The 22,645-nt window shown below is 33.1% G+C and overlaps 4 protein-coding genes across 4 annotated transcripts in view; 2 read left to right on the forward strand and 2 right to left on the reverse strand.

Moving 5' to 3' along the window:
- LOC134251374 (VPS35 endosomal protein-sorting factor-like) overlaps window positions 1-2,458 on the reverse strand; it is a 12,746-nt gene extending 10,288 nt beyond the window's left edge. Inside the window, exons 1-5 of the mRNA XM_062733768.1 lie at window positions 2,422-2,458; window positions 1,929-2,019; window positions 636-821; window positions 196-325; window positions 1-64 (exon numbers count right to left, since the gene is read on the reverse strand). The exon at window positions 1-64 is cut by the window's left edge and continues 145 nt beyond it. Of these exons, the coding sequence (XP_062589752.1) occupies window positions 1-64; window positions 196-325; window positions 636-821; window positions 1,929-2,019; window positions 2,422-2,438 (488 nt within the window). The 5' untranslated portion in view covers window positions 2,439-2,458. The remainder of the gene's footprint in view (window positions 65-195; window positions 326-635; window positions 822-1,928; window positions 2,020-2,421) is intronic.
- Window positions 2,459-2,640: 182 nt separating this feature from the next.
- LOC134251388 (mediator of RNA polymerase II transcription subunit 9-like) lies at window positions 2,641-3,699 on the forward strand. Its single transcript, XM_062733784.1, has 2 exons — window positions 2,641-2,711; window positions 3,483-3,699. Exons 1-2 carry the CDS (start codon window positions 2,650-2,652, stop codon window positions 3,697-3,699), a joined length of 279 nt encoding a protein of 92 aa, XP_062589768.1. The 5' UTR covers window positions 2,641-2,649.
- Window positions 3,700-3,746: 47 nt separating this feature from the next.
- Window positions 3,747-4,450, forward strand: LOC134251387 (gem-associated protein 6-like). Its single transcript, XM_062733783.1, has one exon. The coding sequence runs from the start codon at window positions 3,747-3,749 to the stop codon at window positions 4,278-4,280; it is 534 nt and encodes a 177-aa protein (XP_062589767.1). The 3' UTR covers window positions 4,281-4,450.
- Window positions 4,351-17,191, reverse strand: LOC134251339 (DNA repair and recombination protein RAD54B-like). Its single transcript, XM_062733731.1, has 26 exons — window positions 16,999-17,191; window positions 16,714-16,751; window positions 15,156-15,283; window positions 15,009-15,070; window positions 14,547-14,568; window positions 14,045-14,099; window positions 13,848-13,935; window positions 13,132-13,231; window positions 12,966-13,018; window positions 12,765-12,851; window positions 12,464-12,618; window positions 12,206-12,256; window positions 11,860-11,887; window positions 11,703-11,783; window positions 11,422-11,571; window positions 10,890-11,001; window positions 10,575-10,754; window positions 10,262-10,470; window positions 8,620-8,778; window positions 7,990-8,116; window positions 7,790-7,896; window positions 7,435-7,500; window positions 6,648-6,761; window positions 5,201-5,344; window positions 4,911-4,985; window positions 4,351-4,642 (listed from the first exon to the last, which is right to left on the reverse strand). The coding sequence occupies exons 1-26, from the start codon at window positions 17,089-17,091 to the stop codon at window positions 4,562-4,564; spliced, it is 2,565 nt and encodes an 854-aa protein (XP_062589715.1). The 5' UTR covers window positions 17,092-17,191; the 3' UTR covers window positions 4,351-4,561.
- Between the last annotated feature and the right edge of the window lie 5,454 nt (window positions 17,192-22,645).

A 22,645-nucleotide genomic window follows, 5' to 3' on the forward strand; every position in this document is an offset into this window, starting at 1 on the left:
AGTTGTTCCAAGCGATTGCGAACTTTGTCAGATACTGTTGTGCTTGCATGAGTTTTAATTACCACTGAAATCAAAGTGACCAATTCAGATTATGATTAACATTTTATAGGACTTCATGATCAATATGATATAACACTTTGTAATGAGACTTTTCTATTTTATTATGCATGATACATTTTCAAAATAGAGACTTACTTTTCTCTTTATCTGCAGATGAAAGAAAACTTGTGGTGATTGACAATTTTTCTGAAGTTGTATACTTGGTTAGAATCCCTGCTTTCTTTGTTGACCAGGGTTCAAATGTTTCATCCAACCCATTTTCAGACTGAAAGACAGATATAATTTCCAGTACTTTTCCTCATTACTATCACTTCATCCATAGAAATGATGAATATCACAAGAAGTCTTTGAACCATTGCTCACTAGTAATACCCCCTGCTCTGATAAACAGGAAGTTAACATTCAATTCATACAAAAATGAATCCCCTCATATGACATGCATAAGCAAAGAGTATACTAAAATGTCAAGCATCTGTGATAAGTAATTGCTGAGAAAACTTGTTGCAGAAAGGCAGACACACAAGGGCCAAACAGTATACCCCTCTCCTTCAGATCGAGGGAATAATAAATCAAACCTTTGTTCTGGTGCCCCGTGGTGCTTGGCTTATTCCTTGTGAAGCTATCTGTGATAAAGGGTCTGACCCTTCAAAAGATGTGGCTAATGGTCCCATACTCAGTGGATCAACAAAACCTGATGATTTCACATCCTCTGACTTCTTCTTTACCTGGGTACCTCTTTTGTCTGTTTTTACATCTGTAACCTAATTAAGAAAATACCAAAACATAAGTGTTTTATTGAATAAATATATCCGCAATAGCAATTTTAAAAGCAGATTAAATCCCAACGTCACAATATCTGTAAAACCATGGAAATTTATGCAACTTCTTGACTGGATATTCAAATAAGAAATTTAGAATATGTCCACACATTTTAAGTTCATTAGCATTTTCATGGAATTTCGATGTGATAAATGAAAATACATACATTTTAACATATAAAGATAAGAGTTAACTTGAAAGGTTCTAGACATGTTTGCAATTAAAATATGCTTTTTATCAAGCATTGAAGTAGCTGCCGATCTGTAGCGTTATGGTTTTATATATTTGTCTTTGACAAATATAACTACAGATCCTGTAATGCAAAAAACGTGCAATTTACGGCGCAATATTTTTTGCGAACTTTTGGGGAGCATTCCTCCACTTTCTAGCATTGTTCAATTAACTACCTTTCACTCCCTACTTCTAGACACATTCTGTAGCAAACATGTATATTTTATCCACCTCCAAACCATTTATAGTTGTCTCTACAGGCAATAAACTCGCTTGAAGTGAATTTTCGGCAATCTAACAAATAATTTTAATCAAGCGAGTTTATCACTAGTACAGACGACTATAAAGAAATGGGAGATGGATAAAACATACAGTTTAGTTAAATAATGTGCCTAGAATTAGGGAGTGAAAGGTAGTTAATTGACCGATGCTGGAAAATGAAGAAATTCTCCCTAAAAGTGCACAAAAAATATTGCGCCGTAAATTGCACGTTTTTTCCATCCGGGATCTGTAGCGTTATGGTCAAAGACAAATATATAAAACCATAATGCTACAGATCTGCAGCTAGCATTGAAGCAATGTACACTTTAAAATAAAAAAGTGTAAGAAAGATCCCTTATGTCATGTAAATACACAATATCCAAAACCCTCTTGTAGATAAAAAAAAAAATACTCATGTGAGTGACTACAATTCATAAAATTGAGTTATCCCTAGGCTGCACAACCCTCTGCTTATAAATATAGGGGACACAAAAATTAGTGGAAGAATGAAATGTTGGCACTATTGAATTTCATTTCTTTTGATCATTACTTCTTACAGTGATGCTCTTTAGAGGATGTGACAAGGCTGCTTCTGGAACCAGTGACTTTCTCTGGAATTCTAAGTCGTAATTTCGTTCCAGTGGTTGCCTGTAAAGATATAACCAAATAAATATCTTTGTATAACCATAACCAAGGTTCTTTCAAATAAAAAATAATTTAGGAAAACAGTGCAATTGCTATCATGACATTAATTTTATAATGTGGATTTTTCTGGTAAACAGATAGTCTCTTTTAACAATTAGATGAGTCAGCACAAGCTTCTGTTGTGGAAGGCCGTGTTGATTCATGGATCTCATAAGACATTTGTAAAACTTGGAAGTGGGCGTATCAATCAATTGCGGCTGTTTAGCATACACAAGGACCTTATCACGCTTCACTTCCTTTTTGAGTACACAAACTGTTATATCTTAAACTGACATAGATGCTAAATATCTATAGTAGACGATTGGTGAGATAATTATAAAAGATATTATCAAAAAATTCAAATACCATTCGTAGGTAGCCATTTTGAATGTCACATGACATGTAATTCATTATGATGGTTTCGTAGTTTTTAGAATTTAATATTTTACTGAAAAAACACATTTTTCTAAATTTACTAATTTGTCACTATTAATAAACATTTTTTTCAACATTAAATATTTAATTCTTTCCTAATAATGATAATAATAATTTATTATTGACCTTAATACGAAACTAAGGGCACCTGTTAGGTCCATGGCGGATGCGGGAGAAAACGAACTCTCTTTCCTTCAACAAATTGGAGATGTATTAAAAAGGTATTTTTATAAAAATGACATATTAGTATAAACGAAACAATCCTCTTTATATTGATAAAAGAATTATTTTGGACACAGAGAAATTATGATAAAGCCATGCCAACAAAATGATGGTTTTTCAACGGTTCAATGTTGTTTTTGTTTGAAATTCTTTCTTTGAGATTCGAGTTTTTGCCCTGTCCGTCTAGCAGTCTCTCCGTATAAACTTTAACAATGTCCATTTATTTCATTACTTTGATCAGTTGGAGCTATGGCTTTCATATTTCTCATGTGCATTCCTGGCCATTCCACGTGACAAGACCAACATATATGACCTTGACCTTTGACCCATTTTTGCAATTTATCCAACTTTCACCTTGGCCACAACTTTTGCACGGTTGGTGCTTTCAGCTTTCCCATGTGCATTTTCGTTGTTTTCGAGGCAAAGACACCAACAAAAATATTCTGACCTTTTGACTTTACACTAGAGTTTGACCCATTTTTTCTTTAAAATAAACCCTTTAATTCTTTGTGACAAGACTTTCTTTTGGATATTAATAATGCTGACCATTTGACCTTGACGTACTTTTAAAAAACTTAAACCTTCTTCATAACATTTGAACAGTTGGTGTATATTTTGTATGACATCTTCCCTTGCCTACCATTAATTTTGACCTTAAAGTTTGACTCATTTTTAGAACACATTAATCTTGACCATAACTCTTGAATGTTAATTATAAACACTTCAAATTTTGGTTTTTTCTTTCTTAAATTTGTGCATCTTTTTTTCAGCATTGACAAAGAATCTCATGATGTTGTCAACCAAAAGATGACAGAACTGAAAATAAAGCTGGAAAAGGCTAGAGAATTTGTGGATAAAATGCCAGGAATTCAGTGCAGCAAAACAGAGCAACTTAAACAAATAGATGTTCTTAGAAATCAACTTACAATCAAGACAGCTTTACTTGAAAAATACAAGAATTCTGACCAATTTGACCTGAATCGTTAAAAATTGACTTTATACAAAACATAGCTATTTCACACTCTATTGAAAATATGGCAGATGAAGTAAATGGAACAGTGCATCCTATTTTTAAACGTGATCCAGAAGAATTAATGCAGTACCTCAACAAACAAGTCAGTGTTTTAAAAGAAGATGGTAAAGAGGTTACAGGGTGGGTGTACACAATTGACCCTGTATCAGAGAGCTTTGTTCTGCTGTCTTTTATGGACGACAAAACCCAGCTGGACATTATAATGGGACCCAGTGTCAGACAAGTTTCTATTCTGGACGAGAACTCTGAAACCTACAAGAAAAGAATCGAAGCCCTGTTTAGACCTCCGGAAGTTCAGTCTCTTTCGGAGGAAGAACTGGAGAAAAAGAAAAATACATTAAAAAGTTGGCTTTTGAAGAATCGTTTACCTGTGCAAGTAAACGGAAATAATGGAGAACGTTTGTCTATTTCTGATGCACTGTTTATTGAGCCGCCTTATGAAGCAGAAAATTGTCGAAGTACAAATGAAATTATCTTAGGTAGAATTCAGGGTCTCATTAAAAACATGCCTTCTGATCAAGAAGAATGGTGCTGAATTGAGCATGACTTTGTGTGTTCTTGTTTATTTTTTATCTCAATATTTGTACAGTACCATAAATTCTTGAGTACAATGTTTTACATGTACTTGTATTTTCAAATCATCCAATACACTCAAATCCTTATGACATTGACCAACATTATCAATAAAAATCATCACAATATTAATTTGTTTTACGCTTTAATTAAACTGTGAATTAAAATTACACATATCTTAATACATGAAGTGTTTATGTGTATTAGTTCTTAATTGTCCTTTTGCATGTGAGATCAATTCAGTCACATTGTAGATTTATCAGAGTTGATTTTATGCCAGAAACTGAAGGAAACGGAGGAGGGTGCATCTCCAAGTAACCAGTCCTGTGAATTAAAAGTTTTGTTGTTTGAGTTCTGTAAATCACTAAATGATAATGAGGGAAAACACTACCAAAAATACATTTTTTTTGCAAGAACTTTATTTTCGCATAATTACACAAGACAATCTGCCTACAGAATTTTCATCCTAGCCTTTAATTCTATTATTAAGATTGTTGAGAGATTTGCTTATAATACCGAACAATAATCTTGCAAAAATAAGGTCGTGAAAATTATATGATGCAGAGTAAACTAATTGTGGATGTTTACTTACTGTATTTTTCTTAAGCACATCCCCAGATATATGTTTCCAATCCATTAGTTCTTCCATACCCAGTGTCTTGTTTTTCTACAAAATATGAACGAGTTACCCTTTTGCTTAAGGTATAAAGTTCTGTGAGCACCATTACTTATAGATCATACAGGGAATTTCACACTTATAATGATGTAATCCCCTGCTTATTTTTGTATTCTCCTGGGGTGGAGATGTATTTACATGTATTTATATGCTTGGGGACAACCCTGCAGATACATGTATATTCAATATATTCAGATTAGACATACCAGTACAGGAGGAACCCCTAGCTGACACGATCTGGAGCTTTGCACAGGGACAGATTCAGCAGTTGTTTCTTTTTGTCCTCCACATTCACATCTCAGAAGGTCATGGGTGTCACTTAGAGTGTTTTCATTTAAAGAAAACAAATCCTAGGGGAAAAAATTAGGGATGTCAATTTTAGTCGGACAGCTTAGTCGAATAGTCGGATGCTTTAGTCGAACGATAGTTGGATATTCGTTTTATTTAAATTATTTTTCATATCAATTTTCACTGTTTTTTAACAGACCAGATTACACTATTTAACCTACGCTATCACTATTATACAACGAATTTCTAAATTGTAAACATGCATCTAGTACAATAAAACGTAGTACAATAAAAACTGTACATCAATAGGTATCCTATGTATTCAATTTCAAAATTAATTTATTAGCTGCACATTTTATCTAAATGCTGGATATCAAATACTCGTATTTTTCCTTTCTTTACATGAACTCCATAATTAAAGCCATTTCTACACGTCTGTCAATGATCTTTAATTGGTAAACAATCGTGTATCTTATAAAAACAAAGAGAGGGCGAGAGCATGGGATAAAACAAAGAGAGGGCGAGAGCATGGGATAAATTTTGATTATGAAATTTTGTGCAAACAATCAACGATTGTATAAAATTAATACCAGAAAAAGAAAACACGGTTTAATTTCTTTTATAACTGACCCCAATTTCCATGTATCAATTTTGTAATAGCTGTTTAATTAAATATTCCTTCTGAATATTTGTATCACATCAGATCTTAGTTTGAATCTACAAAACTAAACAATGACCCTTTCCATTTAAAACAGTAAGAGGTAGACAATCATTAATAAACATGTTTAATTTTCTTTCCCGTTCTTTTTTTTTTTTTTTTTTTTTTGGAATTTTTGCAGATAACGTACTTTAGGACAGTTTCCCTTGAAGACTATGTGTATGTTTGATATTACACTGCAGAATACAAGATCCGTTTCACATAACCTTGGTAACACTGTTTCTTTTTTTTTTTAACTAAAACATGTATACCAAAACTGCAGATTTTGAAAACATGCTAGCCGAACATACATCGATGTACAAATAATTTCCTTTGAACAGTTATAACATACCCCTAATTTTACATATGAAAATATTGATCTTGAAATAAATGGAATGGGCAAATCTAAGTTGATTGCCTTGAATTCAAAATTACTTTGATGAAACACATTTTAACAAATAACTGACTAAAGAAATTTTAGTCGATAGTCGGTATTATCGAACGGTAGTCGAGTACTCGAATATTCGTTGACATCCCTAGAAAAAATTAAATCTTATGTGATATAAGTGTATTAAATGAGTATTCAGTAATGCAAAGATGGCAATGTACTCTGTCATATTATCATATGACTGATAATGCGGCATGAACAAGAACATATACTTTCTTACTCTAAGTTCCTGTAGGGAGAACTGAGCCTCCCTCTTGTTTTTGAGATCCATGACAGCTCCACTAAGACCCTGCTTACTGATCTGACGTTGATAAATCTTTTCTTCTATTGTCCCCTGTAAAATGATGAAAATAGCTTAAGAATTAGAAGTACCCCGGTAAGTTTTTCTCAGATAGCAAGTCTAAACCTTCATACTTGGATAAACTAAATAAATACCTTATTGTTTTTCAAAAACATTTGTAAGATTCCCCCATTCTCCTTAGAAAAATTTGTTCCCTGGATTATCTATTAATTATCTTCCCTTTCAAGGATTCTGGGGAAAAAAGGACACATCTCTTCAATTGCTTTCGCTGGGTTACAAAACAAACATCATTTTTAACCATCTCCCTCCCTTCACTAAAACAATTAATCCAATTTATGATTAAACGTCTGGAAAGTCCATTGTCATCATCAACCTTGTACAAATTATTAGAAGATACTTCAAAGGAATTTCCAAGTTATACATTAAACTTTACAGCCGTTCATTTCTTGGGTAAGACTTTGACAACCATTTTTCGTCAGGAGTCACCTACATATAGATGTCACATCACAATGATGGAGAAAATCATTACATTTCATATGCTATCTATAGACCATGTACATGACTATAGGTGTGCCAAATTTCATTCTGATCTGAATCGTGGTTTTGTAAATATAGAAATAGATCGCAAACTTTTTGATGACCCCTTGTAAGTCATACAAACCAGGACATTTTAAAAATTATTTTCATGGAACTAACATTAACTTACAGTTGTAAGAAGTCTGTAGATGTAAATCTGTCTTTTCTGTCCATCTCTCCACACTCTTGCCATTGCCTAGAAAGAGGGGAGACAAGCATTGTTTACTATTCAAAATCACTTTGACATACTAGTACCCATGGTATTTGAGATATCAGTGTTCGAGATATCGAAGTTCAACTGTATTTTTACATATATGGAATTAAAACTGAAATAAATACTTGTACTTTACTTTTCCATGGAAAACTTGGTATTTTTAGTGAACATTTCAAAAACATTTCAATTGCGTGTTTCTTTGGTGCAGAAATTATTTTGCATATAGGGGCATATTTTAAATATTACCTAAAACTAATTGAGAAAAAATTACCTGCAGATCATTAGCAGGGTTCCAATCAATGTCATACAAAAGGAGACGTGATGCTCCTATAAGGTTCAGACCAACTCCTCCAGCTTTGGAACTTAATAGAAATACCTCTGTGTAGTGAAATAACAATTGCAATTAAAGCAACTCAAAAATTGATAAGTCCAGTAAAATGACAACCAAATGAACTATTTTAGCATAATTACTTTCAGTACAATGCTTGCTGTTGAACTTGGTGACAATTTCCTGTCGAATGTTTGTGGGTGTTTGACCATCCAGTCGTAAAAAACCATATCCACATTTGCCACAAAAGTTTTGAAGGATGTCTAATGTCTAAATAAAAATATTAAAAACAAAATGATGCAATTTTTATCATGTCTTACTCTTACCTTGAAGTACAATTTTACAAATTGTATAAATTTTCCTTTTAAAAAAAGCTAAAGCAAAGAGCAGTGTAAAGTGGTGTTTGCACTGCAAGCTCTTTCTACAATGCCTGGGCAAAGAAAGAATTGACCTGTGTACATTGATCCAAATATCCTTTTTATAGTAATACATGTACATGTATCTGGCCTCATTAGGTTGCAATTAACATTTGATGACCTGTGGCATCCTAAAAAAGGTGTCTTTTAATAGCATATTTAAGTTCAACACAGTGCTTGTAAGTTATTCAGTATTAAATACATTTAAATACTCAACTGTGCTCATGCAAATGGTAGCACTATCAACATACTAATTACTACAGGTTCTTCAGACTGTATCAGAGCATAGTCGAAACTCAATAGTCATTTATCAAACAAATTTGATATGCTGGATAAACAAGAGCAAAATCAATTTACCTTGGTGTGATTGGAGACTACCACTATCTTTTCTGAGTTCATGTGTACTTGCTTCAGAATTTCAGACAAAACTTTAAGTTTCCCTGCATGTTCTGCTGAACAATCATCTTCTTGGTAGCCAGGAGGAAAGAGAGAGGACAGTCCACTGTAAACTGATCCCTGGGAAGAACATAAATTGTCGCCAAACATGATCCCATTAAAAGCTACAATATATTTGTAAGACTCCAAAGTCCGATGGTGACGCCAAAGTCCGATGGTCTCGCCAAACCCCGATGGTCTGCGCCAAAGCCCGTTTGCTTGCTGTCTTTACGGACGCCAAAGTCCGATGGACACGCGAAAGTCCGATGGCTCGTTTCCTATGAGATGCGCGACGCTAAAGTGCGATGGTCTGACACGCCAAAGTCCGATGGTGCGGAGGAACAATCAACGCTTATGACGTCACAATAGTCCGACGTCATGACGTTGTCCTGCAATCAAAATCCAATATTTACATTCGCTGTGTTTTTCTAGTAAGCTTACTGTGAAATTGATTTGAAAAACATTTTCGTGTACACTCACGCGTAGAAATATACACGGAGAAACATGCGTTAACGTGACGTCACAATGAGACTGCAGCGACATTAGTAAAATGCAACAATATAAGGCATCGAGAAATTCAAATATTAAGTATATTTTAGTTGCCTCCAAACAGATTAAATGTAAATATAAGGAATGTTTTTTTAGTTTCGTGTGAGTTAGCGCGCTTCATGAAATATGCCTACCTGGCAAGTTTGTGTGATTCACACACCAATAACTCACACAAAACTAAAAAACATTCCTTAAATGATTTTGCTCCTCCCGGGAGGCAATTTTACTGATTTTGCTTATTGTTTTTGCCCACCAGAGCTATAAGGGTTAGTCCTTGTACACTCTCTCGACTGATTGGGTTAGTTCTTGAACACCAATGTGTTTCTTCGAAAAAAAAAGGGGTTTTTTTCAGTCCTCGCACACTATTGGAATGACTTGGATTAGTCATGCAAATTAAAAATACCTATGGCTTATGGTTGTTAAAATTAATAAGTGTTAGTCTCCCACCTAAATCCAAAAAATTAGGGTTAGTCTTTGCATTTTATAATTTTTAGTATTTATTTCAAAACAATCGGGCCTTGGCATGGTACACATCGCATTTTTGCGCAATATTGCAAATGACGTCATACACGTTAATTGTTTTCCGCACCATCGGACTTTAAATATTTCAAACCATCGGGCTTTTAAAAATTAACTTTCATTGTGACCATCAACTTTGGAGTACACATTATCGCACTTTGTAGTCCTACATATTTATAGGGGGAAAAAAAGAAAAAGCAAGTCAATAGCCTTTGACAGGACAGTATTTTTTATTCATTTACTGATAAAAAAAAATTACTAAACCATGAACTGGGTCTACCCAAATATGGATAATATTGCTGCACCTTGCAATTGTCTTCATCATATTTTATAGTGTAGTGATAAAATTTCTTTAATTACCTGAATTGCTTGACAATATGCAAGTGTTTCATTTTAAAAGACTTGCACAATTCAAATTAGCTTCAGATGTCAGGCCCCTTCACTAAAGTCAGAAAAAGATTAATTTTTCCTTTGCATCAGCAGAAAAGCCTCTCACCTCCTCTAGGTCCTCTGGGCATTCATCAGCTTGGCAGGCTTTGGTGAAGATCAGACTAGGGTGATTACAGAGCTTCTTTAGAGCCCCAATACAGATGAGATGTGTGGCTCCGTCACTCCCGAGGCAGGATCGAAACAACTTCCCCTGCAGCATCTGGCAGTACAACCTCAGCTGCAGGTCAGTGGGCTTGCAGAAAAGAACTATCTCACCTGTCGGTAAAAGAAAAAAAGATTCAGTTTAGAGAATCTTTTGTTACCTAATTTGAAAGTATGAAATACAGTATTTATTCTATTTATCCATGAAAAATCCTTACATTTTGGAGGAAGGTATTTTGTGTTGATTTCCTGGGTGCGTCTAAGGACAAACAGTTTAGTTATATGACTGAGTTCGCTGCCCCTCTCAGCCCCCAATTCCAGCTCCTCCGGGGAGGCACCTGGCTGCCGGGAGGCCACAATGGGGGTCTCAAACACTCTTTTGAAAGATGCAGAGGTACCTTAATAATAAAAAAAATTGCTGTATCATTTTTTCAATGAATTTTCAAAACTACTAAAAATGCAAATTAAAAAGTACATAAGATGTAGAAAATTGAATCAAATGTATTAAATGATCAGTTTAAACATCTACTTACCCAACAATCCTGGATTACAGAATTCCACAATAGAGTAAAATTCTTGTAGATCATTTTGAATTGGAGTGCCCGACAAAACTACTCTTCTTTGTGTTGGCAAACTTGCAATTAACTAAAAATGAAGAATGACAAGGGTACAATTTAGCAGTAAGGATATATGAAAATATAAAACCTCAATACAAACTTCTTGCAAGTAGTGGACTAGTCAACTAATATCACAATCAATAACTTGTTTGCTGTAGCAATGGGTAAGCTGTTTGATTATGAAATATAATGCTGCACTTTAATTTGCACTTCACATGAGTAAATGTAGCATGCACTGAAGGACAGGTGCAAAGATTAAATCTGAAAAAAATTAAGTTTGGATATTCCAAAAGAAAAGATAAAATTGATCCAAAAGCTGAGCTCAAGTTTACAGTTATACAGTACACACATTGATTCTAGAATATCACCCTTCCCAAAATAAGTAAGGGGTGGAAAGAAATTCAGAAAATATGCAATAAAAATGCATTTAGACAGCCTGAGTACTTACAGATGTTGTTTTGATATTGCTGTTTTTCAGTCTATGACCTTCGTCACAGACAATGATGTCAAACTGCAAGGACTGTAGTTTCTCATAAACTCGTACAAACATTTCATAGGAAATTATCACAATGGGATATATGGAAGTATTCATAAACTCCTGAAAATAAATGATAACATACATGCATTTAATTTTTTTTTTTTTGCTACACTGATAAAAATAACTTTTTTATCTAGCTCACAAATTTTCACTATATGCACATGTATCAAAGAGAAATACACACATCTTACTTCAATCTTATTGTCTGAACTAACAGCAAATGCTTTTAACCTCTCTGTGCCTAACCATTTCTTTATCTCTTGAAACCAGTTCTAAAGAGAAAAATGTAAAGCCAAATTGGTGCTCTGCTTTGTATATTGTCATGTACATGTATATGTTGTTGAATACACAAGTTGAAAATTCCAGGTTACTTCTCCTGAAAATGCTTACATAAACACCAATAAACTTCAATACATGTGTTATGACTCCAATTAACATAATAAAATCATAATTATGTACAAATCCGTTGAAATTGTTTTACATAAGGGCCTATATATAGCTCTTTCTTATTTAAAAATCTTCATTTCAGTGTAACTCATGTTGCATAAAATATGTTAAAACATTAAAATATTCTTCCATTCTTAAAATATAATAATTATATTTTTGACGTTCAAAACAAGACAAATTAAATACTTTGATGAGGTAAAAAATGTAATAAAGTTAATATGCTGTTACCTCTCTTGAAAATGCTTACTTTGACAACAAAGAAATACATTGCAGTGTTTTTCCCAGCCCCATATCATCACTGTAAAATCATAATTTCATTTAAATACCCCTGTATATAAACTCTATATATTGTTTAGGCTACCATAACAAAGAAATGCATTGTAATGTTTTTGCCCCATATCATATAAAATTTTATTCTATATAAATGTAAAATCAGTATTTATTGTAAATATAAATTCATTATAAAAGAGAAGGTTTTATAATAAAACCTTTATTAAATACTAACGCCAAGATAGCACCCTTTCCTGAAATGTTTCTAAAGCCCATCACACAGTCGTACAGGAAAGTGACTCCCTCTCTTTGGTGAGGTCTAAGGTGGACAGAGAGATAAGGATCCACGACAACATCCACAACGGGAAAGTTCTTCTTGTTGTACTGCCACTAAAACAAACAGAAAAAAAATCAAGAACTTGTGTTAAGATCAGTCATGCATGAACACATTGTAAAGTGGTATGTCCAGTAATTTTGTATCTATCCAGTCACAAAAAATCTTTTTATATATAAGTATCTAACATTGGAAGAATTACCTGGTGAGATGCACTGGGTCTTGGCAAGACAAGAGCTTTGGGTGCTGTTGGGTCATGTCGAGGGGTGGTGGAGAATGAAACAGTTGTCTTTATAAAAGCAAAATATTAAATTTACATTGAATTAAAACTAAAACAAATATTGAGTAAAGTCTACAGTTTAAAATTTACCTCCATGTTAAACAGGTACAATGCTCTACTTACTGTTGGCTTCCCTCCCTTCAGTGGATTGACAAATGTCTTCTCTACAGCTGAGACTAAAAAAAAAATATTTGATTAAACAACCACTGATTCAGTCTGAATCAAAACACTTGATTTCTAACAATATAGATGAACTCAATTGGTAATGTGAAGAATGATACCGACTCACCTCCTGGTCTATCCGGCATGCTGGGGACCTGAGAAGCTTCTGTCAAAGAGGAGAAACACTTTCCAGATTTAAACTGCTCTTCTGTCATTACTGACATCACCTAGAATTACATGTGTGTTAATTATGCACATATAACACTGTTTGTATCATGATTATGGAATTGAAAACACTTCTTCTCATATCAATTTTCTCTTGTAACATTATTACATGTAATAACATAATTTCAACAACTGAAAAGGCAAAAATTTTAAGAAGGTTTAAAACTTACTAGAATGATATTGAATAAGAATAAGACAAAATTTTATGCCATAAACAATATGTACAAAGTATGAGATTCCAATAATTATCCATTACAAAGTTTCAAAGTCTTGAAAAGATTACATGGACAGATAGAATTATTAAGACAGATATATGGAAAAGGTGATTATTAAATGCCCCAAAACTTCATTTGCAGGGGATATAATAATACACTAAATGCCCCAAAACTTCATTTGCAGGGGATATAATAATACAGTAAAACTCTTTTAGTACGATCACAGATATTGTGAATTCATGGATATAGCGAAGTTATTTCTGATCCCCAGCTATATAAATTTAACTTATTCCCTATACTGATATAATGAATTACAGGTATAGTGAAGTAATTTCATAAGTCCCAGTGACTTAATTATAATCGAATTTTGCTGTATAACTACATGTATTACACACAAGTATACCTGAATTTCCTTGCCACCTATCATAAGAGTTTCATCCTCTTTTAGTGCCTCTAATTCAGCACATTTGTACCCTGTTGCTTTGCCTATCCTGTGAATTCAAAAATAAAAAGCCTGTACTAGTGACAAACTTCATGGATGCAATTGCATGGCTCTTTTTATCCTTTTTAAAAAGTCATTCTAACAATATGATAACTTACACTTTGCCTTCAATGTCGTACAATGTGACACTTCTTCCCTGGGTTACTAATACAGCTGAAATGGTTTTAATTTAAATTACATGAATTAAAAATATAAAGTAAAACTAGAGGTACTGTGAGCAATGAGCTCACTAAATGATACCCCCGCCTCCCACATGAATATAATTGCAGTGTCCATGTTTTGCAGTGGGAAACCCAAAATATGTGTCGGCTGGATCAAAGAGTAAAATAGGAGGTGCCCAATGGCAATATGTAATAAAGATTCTGTGAAAGTTTCATCAAATTTCATTCAATGGTATGGAAGGAGTTGTGGATAAGATATGGGTACTCCAAAGCATAACAGAAGGACAGACAGACGTACAGCTGGACATACCAATTACTATATACCCTCCCACTTTTCAAGCCAGGGGTATAATAAGAGAAAACAAAATTTTCTTCTACCAAATTCATCTGTTTAAAATTACTATTTTAACATGCAGTATTTTCAAATGTGCATACATACCATCACCTTCCCACTTTTTATGCTGAAAAAAAAACTTACAATAATTATTATGTATTACATATATTATGATTCTTTTGTAAGCATCAACATGATTAATAATTGGTTACCTTATTCATAAACAATGGTGTAGGACTGTACAATAATATTTATTATATTATGGCACATTGTCAACAAAAAATGTCACATTTTGATACTTTTTTCAGAACCCCTTTACCCGCAATAATGCCTAAACTTAGGATTTCTAGAGTAAAATACAAAATTTAAGATGTCAGAAATGTTGTCAATCATGCCACACAATAATATTGCTGTTATACGGTTGTATTTCATTGCAAAACTGTAATCAAAATTGTAAAGTGGGATGGAATGGAAGGAAAATCACAAATGAAACAAAAAAAATTAAAATGAAGTCAAAGTTTATTGCAAAAAGTACATTAGGATTTAAAATAAATCCCTTAACCATACCTTTTTCTTTGAAAGTTTACACCACATGACTGCAAAGTATCTACAAGGAATGGGAGCATTCTCTGGAAAAAAAATCACAAAATTCAATATATATGCACACAATTTGGTTTGATACGATATGGAACAAATCATTAATTAACACATTACCTGATGTTGTCTGAACAGCGGGAGAGGCAGTGTTTGTCTTATATACCGACTGAACTTTCTCATTGTTTTGAAGTCTTTCATTAGAAGAAATTGTGTTCTCACTGATTCTTGATGTCAAAACCCTGTCCCTGAATTTAAAATTAGATTCCTTTTCAATGAGTGTATGATATAAATTTATGAAATATACATAATAATATCCAAAGAAATGTTTATTCTGCTGGGTTTTAATAACAGATTATCATTACTGGTATATCAGAGATTAACAACATCACCAGAAACAAGTTATTTATACACAGAAGAAATTGTATTCTTAAAACTTTAAATCATATGTTTGTTTTTTTTAATACCAATAAAAGTTCCTCAAAAATATGTTTTGTATCTTTTTATTGTTTGAAGAAAAATATTCAAAGTATCCTGTGATTTTTAAACTGTTTTCAAAAGGAATTACACCAAGATTTGTAATATTGACAATTCAATATAAATATTTAAACAATCAGGATCAAATTGTAACAACTTTTTTAAAACCGTTTTAAAGTAAAATAACTTCAATAACAAATTGTTTGGAAAAATTTTATATAGTACAAGAAATATGCCCTTTGACCTTTAAGTCATTCCCTCTTTACTTCCAAAGTGAATATGCATATGATAATTGCAAATGCAGCAAGCTCAAATGACTAACGTGTATGAAAAGAGGAAATTCAGGCTGAAATCTGCACATTATTCCAAGAAATTTTGATAAGTCCACATGAAAAAATTACAAAATCCCAATAATCCTTTGCGGTGCATAGCAACATGGTGGCTGATACATAGCAACAACCTACTTTAAAAAACTTACAAACAACGATTTTATGCAATCTCTATACCACAAACTATCGTTTGCGTCTTAAGTCAACAGGGCTTTTTATTTGATGCCATACTTTCGTCACTCAAATGGCTTGGGAATTTCCCATTTGTCAGAAGCTTCCGAGAAGTTCATAATCTCGATCCTGATGCATTGGAGGTGATTCTTTTTATTGATGTGTTTTCTACTTATTTTCTTTCTTTATTTAACATGTTTGATGAACTGAGGATATGTAGAACAATTTTTGTGTCACCTGTTTATATTGGTTTTTATAAATAGTTAAAATACAAAGGTGCACTCTCCCCCAACAGTAAAATTATTAAAAATAATCAAATTTGGTATGTGGCATTCAGATGGGTCAAATATCATTACAAGCAGGGAGCAAACCCCTGTGGACGGGTTTAATCACTGGTGTCCAAACAGCTCAATTGGCAGAGCCAGATTGGAGATTCAAAGGACTCTAGTTTGAATCCTAGTTTGGTCTGCTGCATTTTTCTTCTCCTTGTTACATGTATACATTTGGTGCCATGCTATGCTTCGGAAGTGATAGGTGTAAGACCTGCAGGGAAGAGCCTGGGTTGATGTTTTCAGGGGACAAAATGACCTTTAACAAAATAACAGATTTGGGGGCCCCGGGTCGAATCCTGGTCTTGTCTGCTTGTATTTTTCTCCTTTCTAGAGTCTTGTAATATATGTGAATTTGATTATATACGATACCTGTTTTGTAATTCTGATGCTGCTGGTGGCTTTTCTACCTGAAATTTTAAGCAATCTTAAAGTAAACAAATTATATTTTATTATATAATAAAACATTCATTTTAAAAAGCTTCAAAATGTAATACCATTGTACAAAAACAAGTGTTCTGTGTGTTTGAAGAATCTAGTGGCCATATGAATTTTTATACATAATTTTTTAACTAAAGCCCATGAAAACTACAGGAACTATTTACTATTCTATCAAAGAAATATTAAATTTCGGTGAGTTGATAAACCAGGGCCTACCGTGTTTTGTATTTGACAAGAGCTTTTAAAAGGAACATTAAATCTAGGTCTCTTGGCCTGAGGTCCTTGACTTGGGGCAGACGACCTCCTCATATTTATTCGTTATCCTTTTTATGAAATATTCACGTCATTCTGACTTTTAGATAAGTATCAACACAGGATATTTTCTTTAGTTCTTCTTGAGCTGTTTATATATCGCGCCATTTTAAAATTCAAATTAACTCGCACTTAAATGATTCGGATTGTTCAATCGGTCGACTATCCATGAAGTATATATATTGCCTATGGTTTCTTAAATAATCTATAAAAAATAAATGAATAAATAAACAATCAATAGATTAATTAATCAATCAGTGAATCAATCAATAGATTACTTTCAGAAATCGAAAATCAATTTTATTTTCATAAAACAATAAAAACAATTCTAATATCCAACATATATATAATATGAAGGTAGTAGTTACCAAACATAGTGATACTGTTTGTTACTGACAACACACACTTTTAACCAAATAAATTACATCTAACTATGGTACAAAAAAAAAGTAAAATAATCTGAAAATAATTAAACTAATAGACACGACATTCCTAGAGGATAAAAACACCAATCATCACCAGTTGTAGAATTTGGAAGTGGTTCAAGCTGGATACATGTACTCCAAAGACTTTTTTTTTTTAATTTTTAAATTTAATTCTCAAAAACTTTATTTTTACACCACTGCACGAGTTAGAAAGCAAGATATGCTCATTTATCACGAAATGAATGTGAGTCTTCTGGCGTTATTTTTCAAGTTATACTCTGACAATTCCAGATTCTTTTTATGAGGACAAACTTTTAATTTATATAGAGAATATATATCGAACGGCGAAGTATTCCATTTGGCATTTACCATTGTATTTCAAAATGTCTCATTCAGATCTTGAAATAAATTCATTTTTAAGAACTAATCAAGATTATTTTGATTACTGTGGGCAGCTAGTTACCAAACTATAGTGCAATACGATTTGCAATGCAATGCAATACGGTTGTCCACATACATGTCTGCTTTCTTTCTGTTTTAGGCTGTTGTTCAAGAATTTCATTATTTTTTTTTAAAGAATACATTTGCTTATTACAATTCTCTATTGTGTTTGCCTACTATATATGTCCAGGGACTGAGTAATATTGATATACTGAGTTTTTTTTAAATTTTTAAATAATTCAGTACAAAAACTTTATTTTTAAACCCTAATCATGGGGCAACAAATTTTGCAAAGGAATTTTATTCATAATAACAATAATATATACTTAGTTTACTCTGCTTAATATCCAGGAATGCACTTTCACTCTACAATCAATAGAGCCCCGCCATAACACCAGGACAAACTTTTAACTCTTATATAGAGAATATATATTCCCAAGAGAACATTCTCAATGAAAAAATGTACTTCACTCTATACTCTCTCCAACCTGTCATGAGGAAAACTTGTTTTCAAATTACATTAAGAATTATTCTGATTAAATAAATATATAAAAAAAAAATAAAATAAGATATTTATAATTTAACATTCATAAATTATTTTTAAAAGTTGATTTTAATATATAAAAATTTCTATATTTTCAAAATAAGTTTTTTTTTCTTATCTTGATTATATAACGTTGGTTAGGGACATTGTTTGTAAGGGCCTTCAGCCATATCTAGTTTATTAAAGCTTTGTTTTGTACACTTTTCTATATGCAATAAAACCGCACGACATCGCTAACAAAAAATAAAATTGTTTTCTTTAATTTTATTTCCCCAAATCAAGTGCTAGCCAGAGCATAAAAGTAGTGATGCCAAATAAGAGAAAGGGAGATATCACTGGTGCAGAAAAAGAAAGATACGGTTTACATCACCTGATTAAATATGGGGAAAATAATCCCCATAAACAAATATTGCAAGGTATAACTATACAAAGGAAAACATAATTAGTCTAGTCAATCTTTAAACGTAATTATTATCATAAATACAAGTCTAACTTCTGGATAATTACTTTTAGAACTTGCAATTTTATTATTTTTAACTAATTTAAAACTAATTTTACAGAAAAATATACATGTATTAAATGAATTTTGAAATCTACACTAACCCATAAAATTCCATGGGCAATGACTTTATGAAAAAAAAAGATATATATTCCTATTCTGTTTATAATAGCCTTCCCCCTGGGGTATATTCCTATAATTGAATTTACACTAGTAGAACATATATATATTACTTTTTTGGCCCACTTTTTATGAAAGAAATTTCAATTAACATTTTTCCTATATATTTTATATAAAAGTAAATGTTTTTTTTTGAACAAAGTCTACATTATAAATCTTCCACATAAGTTTCAACTTTTCTATATTAATTTTATTAAAGTTCAAAGATTTTTCCTATATATTTCGATTAAAATTAATCGATTATGCCCAGCCGATTATTACCGATAATGATTTGAACAATTTAGAATCTACACTACCCCAGGGTGCTTTCATAAGTTTCTGTTTTACTGGCCCAGTGGTTGTTCAAGAATTTCAAAGATTTTTTATATATTTAAAGAATACATTTGCTTATTACAATTGTCATTATTGTGTTTGAATCTACTATATATGTCCAGGGATGCTTCCAATAGTTTGATATACTGCCCAGTTACCTTGAGAAGAAGATTTTCACGATTTTTCCAATATATATTTCTATGTAAAACTTTGATTCCCCCTCCCCGTAAACCCTAATCATGGGGCAACAAATTTTGCAAAGGAATTTTATTCATAATAACAATAATATATACTTAGTTTACTCTGCTTAATATCCAGAAGAAGATTTTCACGATTTTTCCAATACATATTTCTATGTAAAACTTTGATTCCCGCCATAACACCAGGACGAGACACCATTGCTAATTGAATTTACACTCTGCAGGGTGCTTCCACATAAGTTTTTTTTTTCTGGCCCAGTAATTCTTGAGAAGAAGATTTTCAAAGATTTTTCAATATATAAAATGTAAAACTTCATTCCCCATTGTGGCCTCTCTCCAACCTGTCATGAGGAAAACTTGTACATTTCAAGATGCTTACATAAGTTTAGCTTTTCTGCCCATTAAATAAATATATAAAAGATTTTTCCTATATATTTCTATATAAAACTTTATCATTCATAAATTATTTTTAAAAGTTGATTTTAATATATAAAAATTTCTATATTTTCAAAAGAAGATTTTTTTTTCCTATATATTTCTATATAACTTTGATACCCCATTGTGGGCCTTCGGGGGCCATATCTAGTTTATTAAAGCAGGGTGCTTTTGTTACACTTTTCTACCCAGTGGTTCAATAAAAGAAGATTTTCAAAGATTTTTCCTATATATTTCTATATAAAACTTTGATTCCCCATTGTGGCCCCTGCTAGCCAGTAGGGTCATGATTTGAACCTTAGGCCAACTAAGATGCTTTCACATAAGTTTCAGCTTTACTGGCCCAGTGGTTCTTGAGAAGAAGATTTTTTAATGACCCAACCCTATTTTTGTCTTTACATTATCTCCCCTTCGAAGCCATATGTCCCTTCATTTTAACAATTTAAATTCCCCTTCAAACAAACTTTGTACCAAGTTTGGTCAAAATTGGCCCAGTGGTTCTCCAAAGAACGCAAATGTGAAAAACAGAACAACAACAGATAAACTGGAAGAGGACAAAATGTGATCAGAAAAGCTCACTTGAATGGCACTGTGAAAGAAAAAACCAAAGAAATCGATGAACAATCTAAACAAATTGAACAACTTAACACCAGAGAAGGTGTAGAAGAATACATATACCGAGTGCGAAAGTTAGCCACGGATCCACCATGGATGAAGAAGCCGTAACCGAGCTAGCAAAGGATGGGATGCAACAACGCCTTAGGGAACTTGTTGTGCCCCAGAAACCGAAAACCCTTGAGCAGTTACGAGAACAAGCCATCCTTGCCGAAGATGCTGTAGACACTAAACGATCAAATGTGACTAGTGCAAAAGAGGACACACCTTCAGTTTCAGTTGAAGAGTCTATAGCAGCAGTGGCCACAGCCCTGCAGGACTTACAAACAAAACAAACAGACTCAGTTGTGAATGCCGTATACAGCTGAAGACCCCCACAACATCAGCAGTCCAGGAATAATGGAAGAAAACATAACCAATGCTTAAAATGCGGAGGTGACTCCTGTTTTGATAGGTCTACTTGTCCTGGTATTAATGGTCGTTGTCATTATTATAAGCAACGTGGTCATACAATTAAAGTTTGTCTCCTGAGATTACTAGCCAATGCAAATAGATTTAATCATAATAACTCTCGCTAGGGACGCGCGCCTGTCCCAAGACACAAGTCTCAGGATGGGCATATTGGCAAAGAAATTTGTTTGGCAACTTCTTTGAAAGAAAATAAAGTGCTTTTGTCTGTCGGCGGTGAAAAAGTTAGAGCTTTATTAGATACTGGTGCAAGCATTACAGTGGTTAGCTTTGATTTCTTAAAGAAAACTTCTTATAGCGGTGCTAAATTAAAACAACCAAAACACAAAAACATCAAAGGTGTCACAGGTAACTACCTCGAAGTTTTAGGGATGTTAGATGTTGTTTTAGATATCGATGGTGCTAACTTCAAACAAACAGTGCATGTCATACAAGACCTCCATTACTCGTTCATTTTGGGTCTCGACTTTTTAATGACTAACCATGCTAACATAGATTATAACCAAAACACACTAACCATTAACAATCAACAGGTGTGTCAAATATTAACAAATGCAGGGTTAGCCAGGTCAACCAAAACCGTTGTCATCTCAAAGCGATCAGAAATGACAGTCTCTGTACACATTTCTAGGTGTAAAAATGGTGACCAAGTGCTTCTAGAACCACTATCATCTCTCTCAAGAAAGCATAACATTACGGCTGCTAAGTGCTTAGTGAAGGTCAATAACAGAAAAAGCATATCTGAAAGTTCTTAATCCCACATTCGATGATGTTCGAATAAGATCTAATCAGGTATTAGCTAATGTAGAGGACATAAATAATGAAAGTGCTACAATTATCTCCCTTGACTCAAATAGTTCCTCACCTTCACACAAAACTGTTTCCGCAAACTCAGATAGCTCAAAAGGCAACTCAAAATTGCAGTTTGATCTATCAGAGTCTGATTTAACTCCAGATCAGAGAAAGCAATTAGAAAACTTTTTGCATGCTAACCGAGATGTATTCTCAACAGATCTGTCTGAACTTGGCAAAACTTCATTATACAGACACAAAATTGAAACTTTGCCTGGTGCAAAACCAGTTAGGAAACAGTTTTACAGGACATCTCCTCAGATGTCGAAGGAAATCAAGAAACAGATAGATGAAATGCTACAAAATGACATAATTGAACCTTCGAACTCTGAGTGGCATTCACCTGTAGTCATGGTTAAGAAGAAGAATGGACAATTGAGATTTGCTTGTGATTACAGAGCTTTGAATAAAATCACAGTCCCAATGTCTTTTCCTCTTCCTCACCTTGAATCAGTGTTTGATGCAATTGGGGACACAAAAGCCAAATTCTTTACCAACTTAGATTTTCGGTCTGCCTTCTGGCAAGTCGAAATGAGCCCATGCTCCAAACACAAAGCAGCTTTTATTACACAGGATGGTG

Source organism: Saccostrea cucullata, unplaced genomic scaffold (genome assembly GCF_032062105.1).
Source record: "Saccostrea cucullata isolate Sc308-1 unplaced genomic scaffold, CSIRO_AGI_Scuc_v1 ctg197, whole genome shotgun sequence".
Lineage (NCBI taxonomy): Eukaryota > Metazoa > Mollusca > Bivalvia > Ostreida > Ostreidae > Saccostrea > Saccostrea cuccullata.

What these genes read in the sequence shown, in the direction of transcription:
- LOC134251388 (XM_062733784.1), top strand. Translation starts at nt 2,650, where the DNA reads ATGGCGGATGCGGGAGAAAACGAACTCTCTTTCCTTCAACAAATTGGA. An exon ending in ATTGGAGATGTATTAAAAAG is followed by an intron (nt 2,712 to 3,482) that starts GTATTTTTATAA and finishes TCTTTTTTTCAG; the next exon opens with CATTGACAAAGAATCTCATG.
- LOC134251387 (XM_062733783.1), top strand. Translation starts at nt 3,747, where the DNA reads ATGGCAGATGAAGTAAATGGAACAGTGCATCCTATTTTTAAACGTGAT.
- LOC134251339 (XM_062733731.1), bottom strand. Translation starts at nt 17,091, where the DNA reads ATGAGGAGGTCGTCTGCCCCAAGTCAAGGACCTCAGGCCAAGAGACCT. An exon ending in CTGTAATCCAGGATTGTTGG is followed by an intron (nt 10,755 to 10,889) that starts GTAAGTAGATGT and finishes TTTATTATTAAG; the next exon opens with GTACCTCTGCATCTTTCAAA. An exon ending in ATGTGCTTAAGAAAAATACA is followed by an intron (nt 4,643 to 4,910) that starts GTAAGTAAACAT and finishes TTTAATTCACAG; the next exon opens with GACTGGTTACTTGGAGATGC.